Below are 25,704 nucleotides of genomic sequence, written 5' to 3' on the forward strand. Positions count from 1 at the left end.
CCACAGATGAGGGAGTTCACTGGAGCTTGGAGCAGTTCTCAAGCCTATACACACACACAAACACCCCCCCCCCCTCTCTCTCTCTCTCTCTCCATCGCTTTCCTTACTGTTTGAGCCTCCTAGCTCTGTTTGCTGTTAACCTTTCAAAACTACACAGACCGAAATATTTACGCAAACGGATGAAAATATGTCGATAGAATCTGACTCCAGCCCCCCTCCCCTCCTTTCCGAGGCTCCTTAAAATTTAATAACAATTCTTTGGGGCAGTGTCAATTTACATAAATGGCTCCCTTAGAATTTTATGCTGTTGAGGAGATGCGTTTTAGTACTTTAGTAGCATAAAAAAAATTTCCATAGCAGATATTTTCCCAGAGCCTGGTCGCTTATGTAAAACGACATGTTCATTTATAAATTAAGCTTCAATAGGGTTTTCATTTTTATAAATTTATGTTGTTTCGAGGTGTAGACGATTGATTTGTGCATTAGCCACTATCACTACAGATCTCTCGTAAGTCACGTTAAAAACTGGCTCCGCCCCCGTCTCTTCCCCCTACCCCTCGAAATCTATGATTTTGACTAGGTCTAAAGACGTAGGAGCGTTTGGAAAGGATTTGGAGATTAAGAATACGACACTGTGATTTTCAACATCAAGACCACGAACAGCGCTAGACAACAAGAACTACTTAAATTTCAAACAGTTTTACATCTTAAAACATCACATCTCCAGAAGTTGGAGGGCTACAAAGTCCAAGTCGTCCAGGAAGCCTGCAGAGACTCATCACGCTTCCGCCTTGCAAAAAACCCAGGCTGGCGACACGTTGCGACGAGTTTCAGCTGCAGAAGAGGAAGAGCATCACCTGCAGTCCGAGGCGTGGGAAAGGCTGCCCGTTCGGGTTTGGAAGCCCCGGAGGTGAGCGCAATTGGGGGCCCTGGAGGGCTGATCCGGTGCTGTGTGCCAGGAAGCCAGCGCTCGGCGGAGCCCCAAGACTCGGCGCGGTGGAGAGGGACAGCATTTCCTCGTAGGGACCGCTGCGTCCTGGGAGATCACTGTGGCGGGGGAGCGGGTAGCAGCCTGGGCGTCTGCAGTTGCAACTGACTGGGAGGCCGACTGAAGCCGGAGAACCCGGTCCACGCCGGGGAGCCCGGGGCGAGGCGGGGCTCTGACGTCACCTCCCCTCCCCCAGCCTCTCCTGGTAGGAGGAGTGGGGAAAAGAGGCAGAGATCCGCCGCAGTTGCCGGCACTAACTCCTCAACTCGGCAGCTGGCTGCCTGGACATGTCCTGACAAACTTGGCTTCTCCTCGGTCCTCTCTCCAGACCTCGTGCGCTCTCTCTTCACCTCATTTGGTGCTCAAACTTTGCCCGTTTCTGAAGCCAGTGGAAATGCGCCCACCTGAGTCCCGACAGCACTGGAGGATCGCACTCCGGTTGGGGATATGCTGAAGATCCAAGAGAGGCAAAGTTGGTACTTCGAGTCCGGCTCCTAACAAATACCCAGACGGCGTGGGAATTACCCAACTGCCGGGCACCGAGGAGCGGGCTACTGTGGTGAGTCCTTTGTTCAGTGCATGCTTTGTAAAACTTAGGCTTAAACGTAAAAGAAGTAAGGTGGGAGTGTTTCGGGTTAAGTGAGTGGGGGAATTCATGTGTAGCCTACAAGGAACTGCGCTCAAGGAACTGGGCTCCCTGCGGCCTTTACCGGGAGCGGGAATGAAGGACAGGCACGCGCAGCTTTTGGAATTCACAAAATACACACAGAGCGCTGTTCAAAAGAACTTGAGAAGCGAAGCCGTTTTGTGCATTATTTTCAGTGTAACTTGTTATAGAAATGGTGCCCTGGGAGGGCGCGTTGGGAACTGGGTGATCTGCAGTGGCGCAGCGCCCTCTAGTCCGAACATCCGGCAAGGCGCGCTCCCAGCTCTTAGCTCAGTGCAGACCTCGAACTTGGACCTGCCGGGCACTCTACCGACGTGGACCAGACCGAGCTTGATCGCTTCCACCCCAGCCGTCATTTACATCGGGCCACACTTAATACATACAGTTTCAAAAATCAGCTTGGGTGGACTGGGTGCAGAGGACTGGTGCTGGGGCATTTTTTTTTTTTTAGGGGGTGGAACAGTCTTCTACCTCTTCCAGGAGGCTGTGGGGACAGGGTCAAGGAAGATCAATTATTTAAAGGATGGTCGTGGAACTTGAACTACACTTCTCTTCATGTGAAGGCAAAAAGGTATCTCCATTTTGCTCCTTCGGTGGCTGACGGATTAGGTAAATGCTGCAGCACAGGAGACTGCATCTTCGGCCGTTTCTGTAGCGACCAAGTGCAACTTCTTCCCGGCAGTGAGGTCTATCAGAAGCCTGGATGTTTAGAATTCTTAATTCGATACTTTAGACCTAGTAAGCACTAGGTATATATTAATGTATGGTGTTTTTTTTTTTTTACAGGAATTCCTTTATGCCATTTAGAAAATCCTGTGATGATTTAATACTATAGAACGGCGTGTTTTTATACTTTTTATTGTTCTTTCCTTCTAGCACCACTGCCTTAGGCCCTCTCACATCCCCTCCTCCCAACGGCTTGCTTTCATGTGTGGCTGTGTTTTTGTTGAGAGTTAAAATTCCGTGGGGGTCGCAAACCGGTTGAGCTTGGAGATCAGGTCGCTCACTTTCGCAGCGTTTCTTTTATAGCACTGACCGGTAACTCCACGAGCACTTTGCGCAATTGTAGCCGCGGCCAGGCGAGGCTTTTGGGTTATGGTGTTTGCTTTTGCTGGGTAGTGTGTGTGTGTGTGTGTGTGTGTGTGTGTGTGTGTGTGTGTGTGTGTTTCTAAATAGTGAGCAAGGAATATCGAGCTACATATCAGCACACTCATTCTGCAGGCACTACTTTTTCTTTCCAAGTGTAACCTGCTAGACAGCATTATTTTTTTATTTTTCCAGTCACCTTCCTTGAAGATGGCTTAAGAAGTGACATTAACTTTGAGCTCAAAGAAATACTCTCTAGCCCCGTCTGCGGTGCAGTTCCCTCTGCAGCTCCCTCCACCCGCTCCTGGGGAAATCTGATCTCTTCGTCCTCGCAGCGTTAAAATGTTCGAGCCCCACAAACTTTCCGAGGTCAAGTCCTCTCTTTTCTCTGGGCTGCGTCCCAAAGCGAGGCTGGCTTCAGCTGAGTCTGGTTTGCGCCTCAGCCGGCACCTGGAGCTCTGCCCGCGCCTAGGACGGACTCGCAGCCCTGGGATGCGCTGGCTGGGCGCTCGGGCGCCAGAGGGAGTTCTGCAAGTGGGGCGCCTGCTCGCCGGGGATCTCCCTATCTCGCTCGAGAACTTGTAGCTGTGGGGCCCGGCTCACAGACTACCGGACCCTTGGGGCCGAATTAAGCCCAGAGAATGCGCTCTGGGAGGATCCGATGCCTTTGTCCCATCCACCCTGGGATGGGAGTGGGCTGTCTGTCTCGGAGGCTGGCATTGGGGTTCGCCGCTGGGGTCCAGAAGAGTCTGAGGTCCAACTGAGTCTAAATTAACAAGGCGTGTGGAAACTTGTGCATTTCCCCTGGCCTTAATGTGGATTTCAGGAGGAAGTAAAATCTGATCTAACTGCATTCCTTTCCAGACCCTCTGTAGTTTTTCACCCTAGCGGCTGCAGACTCCGAGCGAGGCATTCAAATGCGAATTCGGGGATTTCCTGGAGGTTGGGAAAAGTCTAAAGGGATGCTTGGCGAGGCTCTTACTTAGGCCCGTAGTGACTTCTCCCCCGTCTCTCTTCCCCCCCCCCCCCGCCCTTTCTGTCGTTTTTCTGGGTAAGCAAATGTTTCCCCTTTCCTAGCAGGGAACATCCAATAAAATTCCTCGCAGCAGCTACAGCAGCTCCCAAACTGTTCCTCGCAGTACTACACGCTCCTCGAGGGCGCTCGCCCTGCTCTATCTTGGACGACCGTCTGGGTAGCCCCCGGGGCGCTTCTGACCGGAGACGGGGGCGGTGTTGGGCGGTGGTGGTGGTGGGGGGTGCCTGGAGCTACGCGCACCACGTCGGGGGTAGTCTCGGCGCTGTAGAAACGAGAGCCGGCGCAGGCAGGCGTGGCCGCGGGCGGAGGGATACACACCACGGGGAGCTGGGCGCGCGGGCCGAGCTGGACGCCGCGGCCGGGCTGGACTGCCGGCGGCGCCATGCGGACGTGCGGGCCCAGTGCGGCTCCCGGCACAGCGGGCTCCCGCCTCCGGGCGTGCTGAGCACCCGGGGGCTGTGCGCCCGACCGCACCGCAGCTACTTGGGAGCCAACTTTGCAGTAAGTTTGCAGAGGGTGGAGTTGAGGCTGGGGCCGCGGGTGGGTGCTCTCCCCTCTCACAGTTCTTGGGGTGCACCGTGGCGTGGGGAGGGGGATGCTGGTGCCAAAATCTTCGCCCACTCGCAGAGTTCAGTGGTGGCCCAAGGCTCCGGGCTGGTGGAGGCGGAGGGGTGGAGGGACCGCCGGGACGTGGAGGGAATGGTGATTTGGGAGTCGGCGTCGGGCGCTGCGGTTCCGGGACCAGCACGGTCCTTCCCGCAGCGCCAGGCTGTCTGACCCGGGAGCAGGGCTGCGGGCTCCTGGTTCGACTCCTGTCCGTCTCGGCTTTTGGAGCAGTTTTTAAGTACTGAGATGAAAGCAAAGCCGATCTCGTCTTAAGCGTGGGATCTTTCAAATGGAGTCACAGAGTTTCTTAGATGTTCTGTGCCCGGAGGAGTGCAGCCCCGAGGTTGAATGCGGCTTCTTTGCTAGGGTAAGCCTCGGGGGGAGGGTGCGACCAAAGCAGCTGTCTGTTTTCTGGACTAGAAACTTGCGAGATCTTCCCTAAAAGACAGGGTCTGCTTCACAGTCCTCACTGCTTTCTTTTTAGGCAGCTAACTTTCGGTTGTCTAGTTAGACTCCCACCCCCCACTGATGGGAATTGCAGGGCCTTGGAAACAAGGGGACAATTGTGTGCTATAGCAAAGTAAATTTGAAAATATTTTTTATGTAGTTAATTTTTTTCCCAATATGCCTGAACTATGGTTTCATTAAGTGGCTTTTGTTAAGCAATTGCCTAGTACGTGGTAGATTTTTTTTAAACTGAAAATTTGCATAGCCGATTAGAATTAGAAAAGATTTAAACGGCTCGTAACTTTTGCAAAAGCTGACTTTTGATGTTTCGAATATTTGGTATTTAATAGTTTAAGGATATATTTTCATATGCTAATACTAAGGGATTGTTTATTTTTTTCTCATATCAGTCTTTTTTTTTATGTTAATCAACCACACACCCAGTTGTTGCACACACTCCACATTTGTATTGGTTCATTCTAGGTTATTTAGGCCTTGTGTTCTGAGATCCCTGCTCTGATCTAGCAGTTAGAACTTTCCCTCTCTGCTTGTTAAATATTTTGATTTAAGGCATACAGATATTTAAAACACGATTTAAAAAAAAATTGACCCATCTCTCATCTGTGGGTGAAGTAGTATTTTGCAAGTTTAGTGTCATTTTTATTTAGAAGTTTGTCTTTATGAGCCCATTTCTTGAAAAATTAACGTCTTAAATGAGCCAGGGTCGTCGACGTCGTCTTTTTTTTTATCTTAAAGCCCCACTGGGATAGGAAGTAAGGTTGTTAGAGGTCTTCATAACATCATTTGACCACCTGTGAGTTTATTATTGTGGGTAAGTAGTCTCTACACTTGTCTTTATTTGGCTCACATCATTCATTAGTAGATTGATCAGGTAAATTCATGCTAAAGATTACTGTTCACAGTAATACGGTTTCATTTAAATAACTCTCCCTCATAGGGTTCATCTTCAGACTCAGTTCTTGAGTTGTCTTTAGAGAAGTCATTTTTTCCCCATGTTATAAGTGGAAGGGATCTTAGGGGGTTAATTTTCCATTTAACGTTCTTAGGGAGTCTGCTCCGACTACCTGTTTTACACTGGGCCTGGCTGGTTTTACATAGACTTCATAAACCAAATCAAATCGGCGCACTATTGCATTAAATGCTGTCCAGGGGGCTGATTTGTAGCCCGAAGGACTTTAGTTCATAGAGGAAGCCGCAGGACTCTGCAGTCTGGTCTTCGTGACTGGGAACTTACAGTAGGATTGTCCTCTTTTTGAGCAGATTGTGTGGCAGGTAACCACAAGCGCTGTCAATAGTCTCACAAAGTCTGCAGTAAGACACTGGGGTGGCATCTCCTGCAGGCGGCTCTGAAGGGTTTTGAGGTGATGGTGACCCCGTTTTAGGCCATTTAAAGAGCCACCCTCTGTAATGTTCAGTTTGCAGATGTCTCTTAGCCTTTAGACTCTGGAACTGTGCTTTCAAACTGGATGGTAAACATTTAAGATCAGAAAGTGGCTACTTGTCCTTTGAGAAGAAGTGTTTTACTTAAAAACTTCATCCATTTAGGTTAGGAACTTGTATGTTGACTATTTTCAAGCATTTAAAAAAATAATAATTATTATTGTTGGTTTATTTTGTTTTTTTCCGAGACAGGGTTTCTCTGTGTAGCCTTGGCTGTCCTGGACTCACTTTGTAGAACAGGCTGGCCTTGAACTCACAGTGATCCGCCTGCCTCTACCTCCCGAGTGCTGGGATTAAAGGTGTGCGCCTGTATGGGTATTTTGCCTGCTTGTATGTCATGTGCCATGTGTGTGCCTGGTACCCTCAGAAGATACTCTGGGAATGAAGTTACGAATGGTTGTAAATTGCCACCTGAGTGCTGGGAATCAAACCTGAGTCCTTGGGAAGAACAACCAGTGCTCTAAACCACTGAGTCATTTCCAATACTCTTCCTGCTTAAAAAGGAAAAAAAAAAAGCCCTTCTTTTCCTAGAAGTTCTCAGATTCTTGCTTAATTGCAAGAGCTCATTGTATACTCTAGATAAATACATTAATTGCTTATGTATTTTTCATAAGCCTTTTGGAAAGTCAGTCATTATTTAATCTTTGCCTTTCATAGGCCTCTGTGACAAAGCCTGCAGTAAAATACTGGTGTGGCATCACCTGTAGGGAGTTCTGAAGAGTCTTGAGGTGATGGTGACCTTATTTTAGGCCAGCTAGGAAGTCAGAGTCATTTCAAGGGCCACCATCTGTAATGCTGTTCCTGGCCTGATGGTCGCACCTGAATTTTTCTGTTAGGGGAATGGAGGCATTCTTTTGTTTGTTTGTTTTTGTTTTTTTTGTTTTTTGTTTTTCGAGATGGGGTTTCTCTGTGTAGCCTTGACTGTCGTGGACTGGCTTTGTAGACCAGGCTGGTCTCGAACTCACAGCGATCCGCCTGCCTCTGCCTCCCAAGTGCTAGGATAAAAGGCGTGCGCCACCACCGCCCAGTTCGGAAGCATTCTTAGATTATCCTTCTGTGTATCCTCTTCCCCGTTTAATTTCTCCTTCATTTCTCCAGTCTTAGTCCTTTATCTGTGCAGCAACCATGGGTCTTCTCTGCAGTTACATGGCGGCGGCAGGGATGATGACAAATCAGGATGTCTGTCCTGCCTGAGCTCAGGCTCAATGAGAGAGAAGGATAGGTCAGTTCGGTGTTGGAAGAGATCTCTTGAGGTCACAATAGTACCTCATAGCACCTGAGCAATCTGGGGCGCCTGCAGGAGGTAGATTGGATGCGTCCCATGTGCCTGGGGTGTGGGTCTGCAGAGACCAAGGCAAAGGGCTGTGTACACAGTAGCATGGAGCAGGTTGTCTGGCCCCATCGTGGTTTGCTGACCATAGAGAGAAGAGAATGGAAGCTCTGGTGAGTTACCCCTGCTGCAGCCTCCACCTTACGTTCCCTGGACGTCTTTATTTTCTAGCAACTGTCTTGTTTCGGCCAGAATAGAACACAGAACAATAAATGGCAGTGGCGGAAGTTGGCCTGTGGGCACAGGAGGATAGTTTTTATGGGGCAAAGGTTAAGGACAAGAAAACAAGGAAATGCCGAAGAGAGAGGTGAAGCCTCTGCATTGTATCAGGACAGTTACATTTGCACTGTCTTTCAGGTGGGAGGAGCCATTGCCTTAGGTTAGCGCCCTCAGCCACAGGTTAGAGTCCTGGCCTCAAGACATCAGGGTGGATTGTTGTAAGCCCAGGAGAAAGTGTCCTTTTAGTTTGAAGCGACACTAGGGTTACATTAGAAACATAAGTAGAGATCAGATTATCAAAAATTCTTAGGGAAAACCTAGTAGGAATATACCAAGCCAGGGTCTGGAGCGATAGCTCAGGGGTACGAACGAGCTTGCTTCTTTTTCCGAGAACCTGGGTTCTGTTCCCAGCACAATATTGGTGGCAGCTGCTTAGCTGCAGAGGATCTGAGGCCTCACGTGCACATAATTCAAGATAAAATAAGTCTTAAAATATTGAATCAGCAGGCAAAGGCAAATAATAAAATAAAATAAAATAAAAGCAGATAATAAACACTGCCCTCCCCCATATGTTCAAATGAGGACATATAATATCAGAAAGAAGTTTGAGCAGATTCTCTGGGATGGGATGAGAAAGCGGGATTACTAAGATACTTAAAATACTGTGCCTGAGGGAATGCACGCATGGACCAGGCAGGTGGTAGCAGCACAGGGGGAAAGGTGAGCAGTTGTGAGAGAAAGAAAAAAAAAAGACAAGTCTAAGTAAAGTTTTATGAATGGAGGTTTGACAGGAATAAAAGGTCATCTAAACTCTGAATTTGAGGAGGCACGGGGCAAGAAGGGATTGAGGAAGGGTGGCCGGAAGCTGTAAAAACTATCTTGCAACCCCCAGTTTCTCAAAGAAATGGAGGCCACAGGATTGAACCTCCTTGGCTTCACTCAGTTGGTTACAGGCAAAAGCTGGGGCCAGACTTCAGTGTTCTGTCTTCTGGTCCCTTCTTTTCTGTCTGATTTCTTAAAAGGAGTGCAGCGTTGAGTGGTGTAGGGGTTAGCAAGACTCTTCGCTGGGATCGGAAAGTACAGTGGACCAGGTGTTTTTTCACAGAGGGACGCCAGAGGAGGAGCTAACTTAGAGCAGATGGTGTTTCAGGAGGATTGTTCTTTAGGCACCTGCGAGGGTGGACTGTGGGCGTTCCTGGCCGAAGGGCGAGAAATGATGCCTTTAAGGCTGTAATGTGTTGTGGCCGAGGATAACTGGGAGGTTATGTTTGTCACGCTCTAGTCCCTTGTAAATGAGGTATAGCGCAGCATGCAGTAAGAGTCAGGAAAGCCCAGTGTCCTTCAGGTTGTTGCTGTCGTTTTGTTTTTTTAATGCGTTATGGATTGCTTTTCTGTTTTTAGACACTTGGACAGTCAGTATAAAGGACACAGGGTATCAGTTAGGGAGGCGAGTGGCATGAAGTTTGACATACAAGAGTCATGGAAGGTGAACACGGACGGAAGGCATTTGCTTGGACGTTAGCTTGTGATGCCCAAGGAAGCTGTGTGTGTCGCAAGGATGGACTTGAAGGGTTTCTTTTCCTAAGGCTTTTGAGGATAGCCGTGGGTTTTTTTTTTTTTTTGAGAGGAGGAAATTTGAAAAGAAGTCAACGTGGTGCTGAGAAGGTACTTTTTATTGAGATCTGTGCCAGCATAAGAGTAAAATGAGGGTGTTAGTTTAGAGGAAATGCAGGGCTGAGAGCCGTTTATTTTTAAGTGCGGAGGAAACCTGTGTTTATAGAGTCAGCAGATGATCTTAGGAGGGAAGGGGTTGTTGACGGCTGAGCTCCAGAGCTCCCCAAGATGCAGGGTTTTATGGAGTCAGGATGCCAGGGGGACCTCGTCTCTTAGGTGTGCAAAAGAGAATGGGCCTAATGAATCTTTCCCCCGCAGAGGAAGGAAGGTGAGGTGCCGCCCTGACTTTACTCTCCTACTCTGCATGGAGCGTTCACCTTCCTGACCTGCCATTTTAGCGAAGCACCCATTCGTGCACCTGAGTGCCCAGGGAGCATAATTTGGCTTTTACTGAAGCCACGATAATTTGGGAGTGGAAGAAGTAGCCGTGGTAATTGCTGCTTACTGTTCCAAAGCAGCGTGTAAATTATTTCTGTCTGCAGAGGAAAGCACATTAGGCAATAGGGACTTAAATCATAAGAGGCCAAGGGCCTGTTTCTCTGGGCAAAGTTTGTTCTGGAACGTGGGTGTCACAAGCAGAGAATGCGAGCAACATAAACTGTGATGACCCTAGTCAAAAAGAGGGGGTGAAGACAAGGGATGACCCCAAGGATGCCTTCTCAGCCTGTACCCCATACTTACTGTCTTGACTTTTATGTCAACTAGAAAAGTCATCTTCATAATTATAGTTGCCTTGTTCCTACAGATTCATGTGCATAGTAAATGATATTTTATATAGGTATCATCAAAAAATATGTTTACCTTTCTTAGAGTGAGAACGCCTTTAGCTTTATTTTGGGGCCAGTGAAATGGCTTGTAGTAGATTAAAACAGCCTGATATCCTAAGTTTGATTGCTTCCATGGTGAAAGAAGAGAACATCTGTAACCTGACTTCCACATAAGTCATGTCACGTGCACTTACGTACACATACGTTAACAGGTATGAAACATGGAGCCCAATCTCCAGCAGTAAACAAAAAGTGACAGTACAATGAACATTAAACTCTAAACTTCAGTAACAAATTAAACTATAGTGACAAACAAATTAAAACATGGTGACAGATGCTCAGAGTGTAGGGACCAGTGTGCGGTCACAATGTTCAGTTCTCCACTTTAACGTTGGTATTTTTAATTTCTCACGGAGTGAAAAGTTTGGTAATGTTTCCCTAATACATAGAGGGTAAAAATGTCCGTGTGTGTGTGTGTGTGTGTGTGTGTGTGTGTGTGTATGTATGTGTGTGTTTCGGCATTGCACTGAATTTCATGAGTTTGAGAAGCTATCCTGCCTCAGAAGCATGAGAATCACTTCTAAATCTTAAAATTTTAGGTGAAGATACATGAATCAGGAAAAAAAAATCTACTTTTTGGGTTGGAGAGATGGCTCAGAGGTTAAGAGTAGTGGCTGTTCCTCCAGAGGACCTGAGTTCAGTTCCCAGCAACCACGTGGTGTCTCACAGCCATCTACGATGAGATGTGGTTCCCTCTTCTGGCGTGCAGGTGGACAAGCAGGCAGAAGACTGTATACATAACAAATAAATAGATCTTTTTAAAAATCCACCTTTTAAGGAGATATTATTAACCTTATAGAAATTAGTGGTTATGCTCTGCATTCGCAGTGATTAGGACATCTCACATAAAAGCCTCTAGTGAAGAACTATGAAGATATTAGTATCTTATTTTTACCAGGAAGGTTATTTTTTCTTGTGCATGTCTGGGTTTTAAAAATCTATACTAAAGATGTTTTGAGGGGACCCAAGGCTCCTCTCCCTGAAGACCAAGCTAAGTACACTTTCTGTTTCCATTTTGGAAAATATAAATTAGAAGCCACAACTTAATTATGAGTTCATGCCCTTCTAAATATCAAAGGATAGCTCTGGGCTGATAGAATTTTTTGGAGTTTAATTTTCATAAGTATGAAACTTAGATAATAACATATCTTTTTACACAAAATGGTGGAAACTACACCCCTGCTCTTAATTGTACTGTTTGTCTTGCATAGAGCAACAGCTGCAGTTTGATTATGATGTTTTATAATGAAATCTGAGTCCATAGTTCTTTTTAATACTTCTGTAGGGCTAATAATATCCCCTAAAGTAGATTTAAAAAAAATATGGTTGTATTTAGTAACTTAACCCAGTTATAGCGGTGTTCTGTTAGTAAATTCAGAGTTTAAAGAAAAACAAACAAAGGGGCTGGAGAGATGGCCCAGTAGTTAAGACCACTGGTTTGATTCCCAGCACCCACATGGCAGCTCACAACTGTAACTTCGGTTTCACGGGATCTGATGCCACCTTGTGGATTCTGCAGCTCATGCACACTCTGCATAGACATACATGCAAGCAAAACACCCATACATGTAAAGAAATTTAAAAAATAGAGAAAATAAATTGTAACAGTCAGTGAGGTCCAGAAAGTTACTCCCATCTATGATGTGTCCTTTGAAGCCTGTGGGTTGGCTATTGGGGGGGGGGCAGGGGGGGGAGAGAGAGAGAGAGAGAGAGAGAGAGAGAGAGAGAGAGAGAGAGAGAGAGAGAGAGAGAGAGAGAAAAGAAGGAGGAGGAGGAGAAGAAGAAGAAAGAGGAGAGGGAGGGAGGGAGGGAGGGACGGACGGACGGACGGACGGACAGGTGTTTGGGGACCTGAGTGGATGTGTCATGGGCATCGTGGTTGGCTTTCTCCATGAGGAGGGGACAGCTGTTCCGTTTATCAGTTGGGATTTCTGTTATGTTGGAGGAGTTGGGAGGAGACTGAGGGCCCCTCTGCAGCTCTGGATCAGGTGTCATGGCCGCACCGCAGCTGGTGTACGTGGGACATGCCCAAGTCTTGATGTTGGCCTTCGAGCCCTCAACGGTTACTGGTGTCTGGGGTTCCTTGTCACCTGTTTCTATTTCTTGGTTTCCTCACCTCCCTCAGTTGCCACTGTGGCTCCATTGCCTGTTTCTTCTGCTGCCACCTCAGTCTTGATTAAGACTTCATCCTCGACTGGCTTTCTTCCAGGTCCTAGCTTTAGAATCTGCCTTCCTTGTTTTGATGACTCCTCAGGCCGCAGTTTCCAGGCTGCCTCCCTCCTACCTTCAGCCCACTTGAAGGCTTTATTGGCATAACCGTAACCTATGTGTGTTAGTCACCTGTGTGCTGGTGTGGTGGATTCCTGAGGTAATCTACTTACGTGGAGTAATGGTTTCATTTAGTTCTTAGTTTCTGTCCAAGATCAATTGGCCCCCGTTCTTTGGTCCTGTGGTGGCGTAGATACCAAGGTGGGAACTTGTGGAGCAAATCTGTTTCCCTCATGGTGACTAGGAAGCTGAGAGGTGGAGTGGGGTGTGGGGAGGGGGTGAGGAGATTGGGGAAGGAGACAGAGAGGAGCTGTGGGGTCCCCATAGCCTCCTCAAGGTCATGCCTCCAGTGACCTGGCTCCCACCCATCTCTTAATGGTTCTGCCTTCAGGGGAGGGTGCCCCCCCCCCCCCCCGGCCAGCTACCAAACCTTTGGTACACGTGGGCCTTTGGAGGGATTCTTCTGAACAGCCAGGGTCAGAAGATCTTGTGGTAATCTGCTTTACTGATCTCCTTCATATCTTGTGGTAATCTGATCTGTTGATGTGCTGTCCACACCGCCCGCCCTTCTCTGGTTCCTTCTCCCACCTCTGCTTTATGCTTGCTCCGCCCCCTCCTCCCCCCAACTCCCCTGTGTGCCCCCCCCCCCACTCGCTCAACACAAAGGTCTTGAAATCTTTGCTTTTTTTTTTCTGTTCCTTTCTGTCTCTCCCCTCCACCTCATCAATGAATCTTGCGACAGGCTGAGCGTTTGACTCCCTTTCCCCCACCTCAAGCACTAATCATGGTGGTTCAAGCTCTCTGCCTTCTCATCTGTCGTATTGTAGCAGCCTCCGCTGCTTGGGAAATAATACCCTCTCCCACTGGCTTTGACCCATGCTGCCCACATTGCGCCACCCAGATTTGAGAGGAGCCGCTCCTCACAGTCAGCGACCACACATCCCTGTTCCCAATCCTCCTGCAGTTTTCTCATTTTATTAGGAGTAAAATATAGGGCCATAAAATGTGGTTGAGTAAATACATAAATGGTAAGAACGGGCAAATTAACCTCAGAGAGTTCTAAGTTGTGGGTTATTCTCTCCGCCTGAGAGAAGCGTTGGCTTCCTTTCGGCCTCCTTCCACAGAGCATCAGACAGAAAAGCAGGGAAGGGAGTGGCCTGGCTGGGGAGAAAACCAGCAAGATCCCAGTTGAGGTTGAGATGAGGCCAGTGTATGTCACTTGTATGACGTGTGGAAGATGACACTGTGGTCCCAATCTAATCATAATAAAACATCAGATGAATTCCAGGGCAACAATGCTAGCCCCTTAGTCATGTGCTTGTGTGAGATGCTGACGCACAAACTACAAGCATTCTCTAAGTGTAAGATGACTTTATAATAAAACTTTATAATAATCTCCTTTCTCTCTCTGATGTGGTCCCTGCCGTCTTTCTCAGCCCCACTGTGCTCCAGCCCCACTGCGCTCCAGCTCCAGGGCTCTCACACTTGTTTTTCCCATCCCACTGTGCCCTAGAGAACCCAGGCATTGCCTCTCAGAAGTATCACTCTGCCAAGCTTAAGAAATACATTCGAGCATGAGGCTCTCCTTCCTGGAGGCTGGGGTGCAGTCTCTGGCTATGCTTGTCCTCAGAAGCCCTTATTCATCATCCTCCAGGGGCCTCTTTTTCTCTTGAGAGCCTGTTCGCCGTACCAGGAAGTGCATCATCCATCCACCAGGGGTGAGACGTTTGGTCCATTCTTAGTTCTGCCACATCTAGAGATGTCCCTGCCTCCAAGTAGGTGTCCATTAAATATTTGTTGAAGGACTTAAATAATTAAAAAAAAATACATCTCCCCGTTTCCCTGTCTCCCTGTTCCTTTTCCCCCCAAATGTTACCAATAAGTTTGTTACCCATCAAGAACTTTTCTCCATGTGAAGCATATCTGTATACGTACGCACGCAATTTTTTTCTCCCTCCTTTGGCAAACATAAATGGGATTGGCTTAGTTTTGCTGGTCCGTGTCTCTAGATATCTTTACATGTCAATATGCTGAACACTGTCTTTTATTTTTGATGGCTGTGTAATACTTTGTATGTAGAACTAAGCAAACACAGCTGTGCAATACTTTGTATGTAGAACTAAGCAAACACATCGAAGGGCTTACGGTAGCATCTTGATGTAATTGTTCACTCTAAAGTGGACCATAGTAAGGTCCTAAAACAATGTGCTTTTTTTTTTTTTTTAAAGAAGGACAACACCTGTTTAGCATCATTTTTGTAGATGGTCTTTAAAGCATTTTCCTAGCACACACTTTATAGCCCTACCTCAAATGTGTTCGGGTTATGATCTTTGCGTTTCTTACTCTATATACCGAAAATGGTGGTATTTAATCAAATGGCCGGCCTTACAGCCTATATGTAGTTTAACCGAATGGGACCTCCATTTTGTTTTGTTAAAATTACAGGATTGTTTTTATAAGATTCAAGTTTCTCCAAATATTAGAACTGGTGAGCCAATTGAGATTTTTGTACGGGTAGTTTTGGGAGAAGAAAACAAAAATATTTTGTTGAATAATTCTTGTTCCTTTAGAGGTCAAAGGTCTCTGTGATCTCCTGACTTGTCTGCTGAGGAGGCACGATAGTGGGCGGAGCCAGCTAGGGTGCTCCCCTTGAACTTGATTCAGTATCAATTAAGCTTCTAATTGCTTTAGGCATATCAGTTCTCTTCTTCTCCCCTCTCTAATAAAATGACTAATGGGGCAAGTTGGCAGTGGCTGAGTTAAGATGCTGTAAATTAATGTTGCCATACTAATTTTGCCGGGCTGTCAAGCCAGCCCTCCAGTCTGCTGTTTCTTTCACCTTTGCTAGCACTTACAATTTGTGCGTATTAATCTGAGGGTTACTTTGCAAGGGTGCATTTCTGGACTGTGTTGTCAGCGCTGGAGGTTTGTAAAAGTGCATTGATTCCCCCCCCCCCCCAGGATGAATTTATTGGCATGAAAAAGAACAGCCGGGCGGGAAAGAGCCCTGCTCTGGGCCAGGTCTCAGCTCCGTGGGCCTGGCCTGCCTTGCCACCTGGTAAAGGCCACCCTTTGTTCAGGCTCCCTCTTTCCCGCCCCAGTCCCTCTCTGCCCTTCCTGTGGCTCTGCATCCTTGCTACCTTGCTTTGATGGTGTGGTGGCTTAGCTTTTGTGTATGCACATCTCGTCTTTCACTGAGGACCCCTGGGTGACAGGTCAGGCGGAGTTTTGAAGATACCAGACCTTCAAACGAGGGGTGGTTATTGACAGCAGCGACGAGAAAGACCTGTTACTTATCCAGCCACCCAGTTCAGGTTTTCATATTATAAAGTGACCTTTTACTTGTGTGGTTTCCTTGATGTTTAGAAGTTATTTAGTACAAATTTGATGGCAGTGATCACTATAATTCCTTAAATAGCTTTATCTCAAATACTCAATGAGATGGTAAAGACATACTAAAGGGAGTGAACTTAATAATTTTTATGAAGAAATAATTTCAGGATACGTTTTCAAATCAGATTACAAGCTGTCATTATGTAAGGTCCTGTAAAAGCACTGTTTAGGACTTTTTCTCAGAAGCTTTTGCGTGTTTACAATACTGCATTAGCACAAGTTTGTAGGCTTCCCTGGCTTTGGGAAAGATCTCTGTCCTTCCAGTAGTGGGAGGTTGAGGCAAGAGGATCAGGAGTTCAAGTCCATCCTTGATTATGTAATGAGTTTGAGGCCAGCCTGGGTTATTATATGAAACCATGTCTCAAAGAATTTCTCCTCCCGTAAAAATAAATTTATAAGATTTTTGAGAATATAATTCCTGGTTTGTAAGAGAAGGTATATGCTATTTATTGCCGATCTTTTCAAAAACTGATGTTTATGTTTGCCCTGAAGACTTAAGTATAACAATGAAATTCAGGGCTGGAGAGATGGTGCAGTGGTTAAGAAGAGGGCTGCTCTTCCAGAGGACTTGAGTTTGAATCCCAGCACCCACATGGTAGCTAACAGCTATCTGTAACTACATTTCCAGGGCATCCAACCTCCGCTCCTGACCTCTTTGGGCATGATATGCATGTACATAAATACACACCTGTTCACAGGCATGCATGTACCTGTACACATGAAAACAATAATAATAAGAAAAACTTGTTGTCAGCCATAATTCTAGACTTGTTAGAGTGTTGCTGTTTTTGATGGAAAGCATTTACTTAATATCCTATGTGGGTGGGAAATGCTTCCTTAAATGCATACGGTTTAAATTTACAACTTATTCCTCCCCCTCCCCTCAAGTAACACTTCTTTCTTCTTCTGTTTTAGGCCACCGAGTGTTAAACAATGGGGAGACACTTGGCCTCGCTTCTGCCTCTGCTTCTCTTCCTTCAGCATTTTGGAAACAGTGATGGGAGCCAAAGACTTGAACCGAGCCCTTCTATCCAGTTTACACACCTCCAGTACAATGTCACCGTGCACGAGAACTCCGCAGCAAAAACCTACGTCGGCCACCCTAGAAAGATGGGCATCTACATCTTAGACCCCTCATGGGAAATAAAGTACAAAATCATCTCAGGAGACAGTGAAAACCTGTTCAAAGCGGAAGAGTACGTTCTTGGAGACTTTTGCTTTCTAAGAATAAGGACCAAAGGAGGAAATACAGCTAACCTTAATAGAGAAGTGAGAGACCATTACACACTGATTATCAAAGCAGTTGAAAAAAACACCGACGCCGAGGCCCGCACCAAGGTCAGGGTACAGGTGCTGGATACAAACGACTTGAGGCCGCTATTCTCGCCCACCTCTTACAGCGTTTCTTTGCCCGAGAACACAGCCATAAGGACCAGCATTGCAAGAGTCAGTGCCACGGATGCGGATATTGGAACCAACGGCGAGTTTTACTACAGTTTTAAAGACCGGACTGACATGTTTGCCATCCACCCAACCAGTGGTGTGGTTGTTTTAACTGGTAGGCTAGATTTCCTAGAGACCCAGCTCTATGAGCTGGAGATCCTGGCCGTGGACCGGGGGATGAAACTGTACGGTAGCAGTGGGGTCAGCAGCATGGCCAAGCTGACAGTTCACGTCGAACAGGCCAACGAGTGTGCTCCCGTGATAACAGCAGTGACCCTGTCGCCCTCCGAGCTGGACAAGGACCCAACGTATGCTATTGTCACCGTGGAGGACTGTGATCAGGGTGCCAATGGGGAGATAGCATCTTTAAGCATTGTGGCTGGCGACCTTCTTCAGCAGTTTAAAACAGTGAGGTCATTCCCAGGAAGTAAAGCCTTCAAAGTGAAAGCCATCGGGGAGATCGACTGGGAGAGCCGTCCTTACGGGTACAATCTGACGCTACAGGCGAAAGACAAAGGCACTCCTCCCCAGTTTTCTCCAGTGAAAGTCATTCATGTCCTCTCTCCGCTGTTCAGAGCTGGGCCGGTCAAGTTTGAAACGGATGTTTACAGAGCTGAGATCAGCGAATTTGCCCCTCCACACACACCTGTGGTCCTGATCAAAGCCGTTCCTAGTTACGCCCACTCCAGGTACATTTTTAAAAGCGCTCCCGGCAAACCTAAATTCAGCTTAAATCACAACACGGGTCTCATTTCCATCCTAGAGCCAATTAAAAGGCAACATACATCCCATTTTGAACTTGAAGTGACGACAAGTGACAGAAAAGCGTCCACCAAAGTCGTGGTGAAAGTCTTAGGTACGAACAGCAACCCCCCAGAGTTTACGCAGACAGCGTACAAAGCCTCCTTTGATGAGAACGCGCCCGTCGGCACCACGGTCATGAGGGTCAGCGCGGTAGACCCCGACGAAGGGGAGAATGGCTACGTGACTTACAGTATTGCAAACTTAAATCACGTGCCGTTTGTCATCGACCACTTTACGGGTACCGTGAGCACGTCAGAGACCCTGGACTACGAGCTCATGCCTCGGGTTTACACGCTACGGATCCGTGCCTCGGACTGGGGCTTGCCATACCGCCGGGAAGTTGAAGTCCTCGCCACGATCACTCTCAATAATCTGAACGACAACACTCCCTTGTTTGAGAAGATAAACTGTGAAGGGACAATTCCCAGAGACCTAGGTGTTGGGGAGCAGATAACCACGGTTTCCGCGATCGACGCTGACGAGCTGCAGTTGGTGCGGTACCAGATTGAAGCCGGAAACGAGTTGGATCTGTTTGGCTTAAACCCGAGCTCTGGGGTACTGTCCTTAAAGCACTCGCTAGTGGATGGCTTGGGAGCAAAGGTTTCTTTTCACAGTCTGAGAATCACAGCTACAGATGGAGAAAATTTTGCCACGCCGTTATATATCAACCTGACGGTGGCTGCCAGCCGCAAGCCGGTAAACTTGCAGTGTGAGGAGACCGGCGTTGCCAAAATGCTGGCAGAGAAACTCCTGCAGGCGAATAAATTGCACAGTCGGGGGGAGCAGGGGGAGGATATCTTCTTCGATTCTCACTCCGTCAATGCCCATGCTCCACAGTTTAGGAGTACCCTTCCAGCTGCGATTGAGGTGAAGGAGAACCTGCCCACGGGTGCCAGTATTCTTCCCATGAACGCTACTGACCTCGACTCTGGCTTCAACGGAAAGCTTGTTTACGCTATTTCCGGAGGAAATGATGACAGTTGCTTTATCATCGACATGGAAACAGGCATGCTCAAAGTCCTATCTCCACTTGACCGTGAAGTAACAGACAGATACACCCTGAACATCACGGTGTATGACCTCGGTATACCTCAGAGGGCCGCGTGGCGCCTTCTAGACGTCACGGTTCTGGATGCCAACGATAACCCGCCTGAGTTTTTACAGGAGAGCTATTTTGTTGAAGTGAGCGAGGACAAGGAGATAAATAGTGACATCATCCAGGTTGAAGCCACCGATAAAGATCTGGGCCCCAGTGGACACGTGACCTACGCTATTCTCACCGACACAGAGAAGTTTTCCATTGATAGTGTGACTGGTGTGGTGAAGATTATCCAGCCTTTGGACCGTGAAGAGCAGCGTGTGCATTACCTGAAGATCGAAGCCAGGGACCAAGCCACAGAGGAACCTCGGTTGTTCTCCACTGTGCTTTTGAAAGTGTCACTAGATGATGTTAATGACAACCCGCCTAGGTTCATTCCACCTAATTACTCAGTCAGAGTTCGAGAAGACCTTCCAGAAGGAACCATAGTCATGTGGTTGGAAGCCTACGATCCTGATGTGGGTCAGTCCAGTCAGGTGAGATACAGCCTTCTGGACCACGGAGACGGCCACTTTGATGTGGATAAACTCAGTGGAGCTGTTAGAATTGTCCAGCAGCTGGACTTTGAGAAGAAGCAAGTCTACAACCTCACCGTGAGGGCCAAAGACAAAGGGAAGCCGGTGTCGCTGTCCTCCACTTGCTATGTGGAGGTTGAAGTTGTTGATGTGAATGAGAACTTACACGCGCCAGTGTTTTCCAGCTTCGTGGAGAAGGGGGTCGTGAAGGAAGATGTCCCCATTGGCTCATCTGTAATGACCGTGTCTGCTCATGATGAGGACCCTGGGAGAGATGGAGAGATCCGGTACTCCATTAGAGATGGGTCTGGTGTTGGTGTTTTCAGGATAGACGAAGAAACAGGCAAGTAACCATTGTCACTTCCTCCGTTGGCTCTGCTTACACTTCCTCCTGTCTCTCCTTTTGCTTAATAATTCCCAGATGGTTTCTGTTAGGGCTCGGCATCGACATATGCGTGCATGGTTTTGTCCTAAATTTAGGGTTATGAAGATACACGCAGTAAAGCCACGCGAGGCCGGACCAGAAGGAACTGAAGGATTAAGTGTATAAGATGAGCAGAAGAAAACAGAAATGATCTTTTACATGATCAGGATCATCATTGTGGTTTTGTAGTGACTCTGAAAAGCATTCTGGTTTGGGTGTCGCACGGTGTTAAGCTTGCATGCTGGTACAGTAACAACAACACCACTTGGCATGCCTTCTAGAGGGCATTGCACATCTGCAAGATTAAGCAATGTACTAGAGACGTCTGTGTGCCAAAACTTGTTTATCGCCTGCTTTACCTCCTTCAGGCTTTGAGAGGCCATTGTAGGGTAGCGACATGTTGTACTTAAAAGACCTGCCGTACAGCTTTTCTTTCAGTCATGGTCTTGGACAAGGGAAACCATTCTTAAAATTATCTCCCTTTTATCTATAAAATGAAGACATTCCGTTTTTAATTTTCTTCTGTTATGCTTTGTGAGACTGAGCATTGAACTTAGGACCCTCTGTATGGTAGGCAAGCACTCTACACAAGGTTTGATTATATCGGGGTTTGTGTGAGGAAGTTGTAAAATAATGTGTTGGATTTATTAATGGTTTTTGGAAGTGGTGGCAGTGTCTGGCTATAATATACCTTCTTCTGGAATGTATTCCAGAATGTATTCTAAAAGTGGAATCTCCAAAGTAGGGAGGATTTGTTGTTTTTGTTGTTGTTGTTGTTGTTGCTGCTGCTGTTGCTGCTTGTGGTTTTTCGAGACAGGGTCTCTCGGGATAGCCCTGGCTATCTTGGAACTTACTCTGTAGACCGGGCTGGATTCCGACTCAGATCCACCTGCCGCTGCCTCCTGAGTGCTGAGATTAAAGGCGTGCCCCTTCTCCTGCTAGCAGCCAGTTCTCGAGTGTGAACTGTTTTCCTTTGTGTCCACAGATCTGTACCTACAAATCAGGATTCTGAAGATGGGATGTGAGCTTTATAGGGCAGGCGTTTTTGTTTTTTGTTTTTTGTTTTTACCTCCAACATCTAGCCCAGAGTGCCCAATGCACAGAAGCTGCTCAGTAAACAGTAACATAAAAAAACGGGTAAATTGATGAAAATTTTGGCTTGGACTGCCCTGCCCTCTGAGTGTGATAAATAGGCAAACTGAATATTTATCCGGCACCAGTCAGGGCTAGGTGGTCCTCAGTTCAGTGGTTTCCTTGATACTCTTTCACAGATCTCTCCATTCTAGAAAGACCTTTTTATTATGTTAAAACTTGGTATGAAACAAACAAACAAACAAAAAACCCCCCCAAAAGTGGTATGTTTGGTAATACCCCACACATAAGACAAGAAAAGCCCATAGAATCTTAGCCATCCTTCACCCCAGACCCTGTACTGCCATCTAAGGGTGCACACAGATGTGGAGGACAGACCTGAGGACATAATTTGAAGGCTACAGGCTTTTTTAAATTATGTTTTCCATTAACTCAAAGGCTTGTCCCCTAATTGATTATATTTCACTAGCCTCACTCATTTAGACTTCTCAGAGTTAGTTTAAGACAGAGGAAAATGGCATAGTCAATAGTGTTTGGTAATCAGCCTCCTGAAGAGTAGACTCTCTTTATGGTGGGGGTGGGAGTGTCCAATATAAATCAGAATATAGAAAGCTACTCAGAAGTTAAGGTTGAAAGCGATACTTTTCCTGTGCATTTTCTGGGAAGTTATTCTTATCTCCTTCCCCCACCCCCTCCCCCCAACATAAATTTCAAAGCCTAGAAGGAGCTGTTAGAAGTTAAAGTTGAGTCAGAAAATATAATTTGAGCCTTAATTTGCATTCTCTTCGTGACTTAAATTGTGAGCACTGACTTTTGGCTTTTAAAAAAAAATATGAAAATAGCTTTCATTGCCTTTTAAAGGATCACTCAGAAACTGGTATTTTTTTTTCTTCCACCTATAAATTTAAGGGATGGGGTTGTTCCTGTTTCCAAATGGGGAGAAGTAGGAGAGAGCCAAGCAAACAGGACAGGATCCTGAAATAGACCCGTAGCAGTGTGCAGCGGCCAGTTGGGGCCGGACTTTTTCCAGTGGTAATTTAGTGGGAGGGAAGGTGGGGTCCCAGGATTCTGGGTGGTGAGATTGGTTAGTGTTTGAGAGACAGCTACATGTTTTTATAAGGATATTTAATGGTGAGAGTTACAGCTAGGATGTTTTAAGCCGTTTCTCTGTCATTCTTGTTTTACAGAGGAACACTCTGCCTGTGTGGTAGATACATGCATATGATTTCTGAAATCGTATAAGTAATGTACTCGTTAGATATTGAACCATTACATTAAAACATGTAAGTTGGGCCGTAAAATTATCTGACCTAGTTATTTTGTAGATTTCTAGCCAGGAGAGTTAATCTTAAGTGTTAAGTTTCTTTAGAAAAAAAAATCCATGTTTTATGCAGAAGTTCTAATGTTAAGTCTGGGGCTATGGGTTAGTTAGGAAAGTGCTTGCTACTGAGGAATGAAGATGTGATTTTGGATTCCAAGTAACCAAGTAAAAAAAAGATGGATACAGGAGCCATTGTCTGTATCCTCAGTCCTCATGAGTCAGACTCGGTGGAGCTATTTCTCTGGCCAGCCTCCCTAAGTGGAGGCAGTCTGTGAGAGACCCTGTCTCAGAAAAATAAGATGAGGTGGGGTGGGGGGACCTGCAAGATGTCTCATAGGTAGGCTGCACCATGCCTGACAACCAGAGTTCATTTAGTCCCTGGGACTCACATGGTAGAAAGAGAGAACTGACTGTTGTAAGTTCTTGATCTCCTTGTGGGTACAGTAGCAGTGGCTCCTGTCTTTCCCCCTATCCCCAAATAAATATATATTAAAAAAAAATAAGTTTAGAGGGAGATTGGAGAACACACCAGTGGCCTCCACACACCTGCATACACAGCGACACAGGTACCTGCAGTCACATGTACACACACACACACACACACACACACACACACACACACACAGAGAGCTAAAATTAGCAAAATATTTATTTACTTTGGCCAGTAAAGAGGTATAGAAAGATTTCTGTCCAGTGAAGAAGAGTAGGAACAATTTGGGAAGACGGGGAACCTCACAGAAGACATCCCTAAAACGCAAGTAAGCTGGGAAAGGACTGTCTGAAGCCAGGTGCCCACTGCCATAATGCATCTGATAGTGCGCTAAGTGATCAGTGCCTGTGGTGCTAGTTGGGTTTTGTTTGTTTATTAGTTGGGTTTTGTTTGTTTATTTGTTTTTTTCTTTTTTCTTTCTTTCTTTTTTTTGGGGGGGTCAACTTGAAAAGTCATCTATGGGGTTGGGACTCTCAATTAAATACGTGTCTCTATCTGACTGGCCCCTGGGCATATCTGCTACGGCATTTTCTTGATTGTTGATAGATACGGGAGAGCCCCGCCCAGCCCACTATGGGTGTGGCCACTACTGGGCAGGTGATCTTGGGTTGTGTAAGAGAGCAAGCTGAACAAGCCTTGGGAGGTAAGCCAGAGAGAGCAGTGTCCCTCCAAGGGCTCTCCTTTAGTTCCTGCTTTCCTCAAGGATGGAGTGTGACCTGGAGGTGTAAGGTGCCTCGCAGACCCTTTCCTCCCCGGTTGCTCTGGGTTAGTGTTTTAATCAGTGCAGCAGAGACGCTTGGTCTCCGGACCGAGAACGTTACCAGTCTGCTTCTTGCCTTCCGGCTTTCAGCTGCTCTCGCTGATTGGGTAATCTGAGTATCTGGGTAATTCTGTGGTGGCTTCAGCTATTTCAACACTATCAGATATGCATGTCTTTATGTACTTTTCACAGGCCAGAGAACAACAGTTCAGCAACCTGAATCTAATTCTTGCTCTGTTTAAGATTCTTCAATTTCAAATGCCCACAAATATAGTAATTAAAAAATAAATTCTATGGACTCCGTAAAACACGTGACCGAACTACACAGTCTTAACAGTTTTGAGTTTCTTACATATTTTGCTAATTGCATTTCGGGGAGGTAATGAGTAGTTGCAGTGTGAGGCTCGACATTCACCTGCCCACCTGCTATCTCTCTGCGTGTTATTCTGAGCAGCCTCCGGCTCTCAGCTACTCTCACAGATCCTGGCCTGTGTGATCACTCTGCCCCTTACAGTTTGCAAGAGGTAGAACATTCTGTGGAAAAACTCCGTGGAAAGCTAGTCTCCTCCAAGTACCAATTTCCAGCGCTATAATTACAGTTCTTGAAATCGCCTAAGGGACTGGGGAAGTGGCGCAGTAGGGAGAGTGTGTGCCACTTAGAGAGTTTACACCCCGCCCCACCCCCCAGTACCCGTGTAAGCATATCCAGTCAGGGTGGCGCTGGCCCCTAGCCTGGTCCTAGGGTGGGGTAGAGCCTGCCAGATCCTTAAAGCTCATTGGCCAGACAGCCTGACCAACTCAATTAACTTCAGGTTCCTTGAGAGACCATCTCAGGAAAGATTTCACTCTAGCTCCTAAGAGCATGGCCATGTGTGTGCCCACCAACGCGCGCGCACACACACACACACACACACACACACACACACACACACTCACCATCCTTGCTGCGGATTCTAAACAGGAATTAATAGAAACACTTCCTGAAGGGTCTTTGAAGCATGTCTGAGTTCCTGTTTACATCTTGGCTCGGCAACTTTATATTCAGCTTTCCCCTCATTTCTTCCTTTGTGCTCCTGGTTGCTTTGTTGTACGTGAGCTTCGGCACAAAACAGAAAACAAAGAAGCCTCCCTTCTGTACACTTGTGGAATGAATTGTTCGGCACTCTTGTCCCCCACCGTATATCTGTGACTGCCTGGGGACCAAGATCTTGCATCATTTTCTAAGTTTTGAAAGCTAAGCTGGTTTGCAGAAATGCTTAGCCCACTTTTTGTTTGTTTGTTGGTTGGTTTTTAAATGTTAATGGGCATTTGTGCTGAAAGCATTGCTTACTTGAGTCTTCCCCACGGTGGGCTGGGCAGTCTGATACCAGTGGGGGCACGCTTCCTCTTCCTTCCACGGTGGCTTGGGATGGGCTTGGCTTGTTGCTGGAACGCAGCTGAGAGTGTTCCTGGTCCTAGCTGCTTCTTTGGGGGAGTCCGTGCTCTGTCAACTAAGGTAAGATCAGATTGTAAGCTTACTGATGCTGTGCTACTTGTAGACTGTCAGTCATGGTTTCAGAATTGAAAATTAGGTTTCCGTGGAGAAGTTGGAATGAGTTAATATGGAAACCTAGCTGTGGTGACAAGAGAAATCACCATACATGAGATGTGGGAGAGACAGTGCAGGCTGCATCTTCCTTCTTTCCTTCCTTCCTTCCTTCTTCCTTGCTAGGCAAACACTCTGCCGTGAGCTGTATTCTCAGACCTTTGATTTC

General features: G+C 46.8%; 1 protein-coding gene and 1 pseudogene across 6 annotated transcripts in view; both read left to right on the forward strand.

Annotated features, from left to right (window-relative positions):
• LOC311585061 overlaps positions 1 to 1,096 on the forward strand; it is a 125,200-nt pseudogene extending 124,104 nt beyond the window's left edge. Inside the window, exon 3 of the transcript in view lies at positions 728 to 1,096. The product of the transcript in view is annotated as an uncharacterized misc_RNA (transcript). The remainder of the gene's footprint in view (positions 1 to 727) is intronic.
• Positions 1,097 to 1,182: 86 nt separating this feature from the next.
• Positions 1,183 to 25,704, forward strand: part of FAT1 (FAT atypical cadherin 1) — a 121,714-nt gene continuing 97,192 nt past the window's right edge. For 2 of the 5 annotated variants that reach the window (XM_084758651.1, XM_084758653.1), the window contains exons 1-2: positions 1,184 to 1,547; positions 16,918 to 20,206. In XM_084758651.1, the coding sequence (XP_084614777.1) occupies positions 16,936 to 20,206 (3,271 nt within the window). In that variant the 5' untranslated portion in view covers positions 1,184 to 1,547; positions 16,918 to 16,935. Of the gene's footprint in view, positions 1,548 to 4,099; positions 4,279 to 16,917; positions 20,207 to 25,704 lie in introns of those variants that run through there. The other 3 variants (XR_014774855.1, XM_084758654.1, XM_084758652.1) reach the window with 3 other exon arrangements.

Source organism: Acomys minous (genome assembly GCF_964271855.1).
Source record: "Acomys minous genome assembly, chromosome: 15".
In the NCBI taxonomy this organism is placed as follows: domain Eukaryota; kingdom Metazoa; phylum Chordata; class Mammalia; order Rodentia; family Muridae; genus Acomys; species Acomys minous.